This window comes from Calidris pugnax, unplaced genomic scaffold (assembly GCF_001431845.1).
Source record: "Calidris pugnax isolate Ruff unplaced genomic scaffold, ASM143184v1 scaffold324, whole genome shotgun sequence".
Lineage (NCBI taxonomy): Eukaryota > Metazoa > Chordata > Aves > Charadriiformes > Scolopacidae > Calidris > Calidris pugnax.
Genome location: NW_015091153.1, coordinates 382,054 through 383,423, shown reverse-complemented (window position 1 = coordinate 383,423; position 1,370 = coordinate 382,054). Strand labels below are relative to the sequence as shown.

The following is a 1,370-nucleotide window of genomic DNA, read 5'->3' as shown; positions in this document are numbered from 1 at the left end:
GGGGGGACACAAAGCTCAGGTGTCATCCTTGGGGGGCATCGTCTGGGTGTCGGAGCTGGTTGGGGACACCACGGGGGTGTCACCCACCTGGGGACACCATCTGACCATCAGAGCTGGTTGGGGACACCATGGGGATGTCACCCACTGGGGTGACACCATGTGGCCCATCAGAGATGTCTGGGGACACCACGGGGATGTCACCCTCCTGGAGACACTGTGGGGCTGTCACTCACTGGGGTGACACCGTCTGGCCATCAGACTTGGTTGGGGACACTGTGGGGATGTCACCCCCTGGGGAGACACCATGTGACCATCAGACCCGGTTGGGGACACCACGGGGATGTCACCCACCCGGGTGACACTGTCCAGCCATCAGAGCTGGGTGGGGACACCACGGGGATGTCACCCACCGGGCACACTGTGGGGCTGTCACTCACTGGGGTGACACCATTTGACCATCAGAGATGTTTGGGGACACCACAGGGATGTCACCCTCCTGGGGACACTGTGGGGTGGCAGGAGGATGACACTGTAGCTGTCACCCTCCTGGGTGACACCATCTGGGCATCAGACCTGGTTGGGGACACTGTGGGGATGTCACCCTCCTGGAGACACTGTGGAGCTGTCACCCACTGGAATGACACCGTGTGACCATCAGACCTGGTTGGGGACACCATGGGGAATGTCACCCACCCGGGTGACACTGTCCAGCCATCAGAGCTGGGTAGGGACACCGCGGGGATGTCACCCTCCTGGGGACACCCGGTTGACACCATCCGGCCATCGGACCTGCCTGGGGACACTGTGGAGCTGTCACCCTCCCTGACACTGTGCAGCCACCAGATGTGCCGGGGGACACTGTGGGGCTGTCACCCACTGGGGGTGACACCGCGTGGCCATTGGACCTGCCTGGGCGGGTACCGTGGGGCTGTCACCCACCCAGGCAACACCATCCACCCGTCAGACCCACACGGGGACACTGGGGGGGTGTCACCCGCCGGGGTGACACCGTGAGGCCATCAGACTTACCTGGGGACACTTTGGGGGTGTCACCCACGGGGGTGACCCCATCCAGCCGTCCGAGCTGCCGGGGGAAACCACGGGGCTGTCACCCACGGGGGTGACACTGCAGGTGACCCTGCTTGGGGAGGGGGGGACGGACACACTAACGGGGCCTGGGACCTCCCCTGTCCTGAGCGTTTGGGGCGATTTCAGCTGGATTTGGGTCTGAGGGAGCGGGTGAAAAGCCGGGGGGGGAGGAAGTCCCGGGGAGCGGCGGAGCCGGAACCGCCCCGTCGGGGCTGCAGGAGCGCGGCGCGGCCACTGGGTGGCGACAAAGAGCCGCGGCGGAGCGGCCGCTGGGGGGACGG

The 1,370-nt window shown here is 65.5% G+C and overlaps 1 protein-coding gene across 1 annotated transcript in view; it reads right to left on the bottom strand.

The window, feature by feature from the left end:
* Positions 1-229: 229 nt before the first annotated feature.
* The window catches only part of TARBP2 (TAR (HIV-1) RNA binding protein 2), a 16,248-nt gene continuing 15,107 nt past the window's right edge, over positions 230-1,370 (bottom strand). The window contains exon 8 of the mRNA XM_014959294.1: positions 230-291. Within this exon, the coding sequence (XP_014814780.1) occupies positions 230-291 (62 nt within the window). The remainder of the gene's footprint in view (positions 292-1,370) is intronic.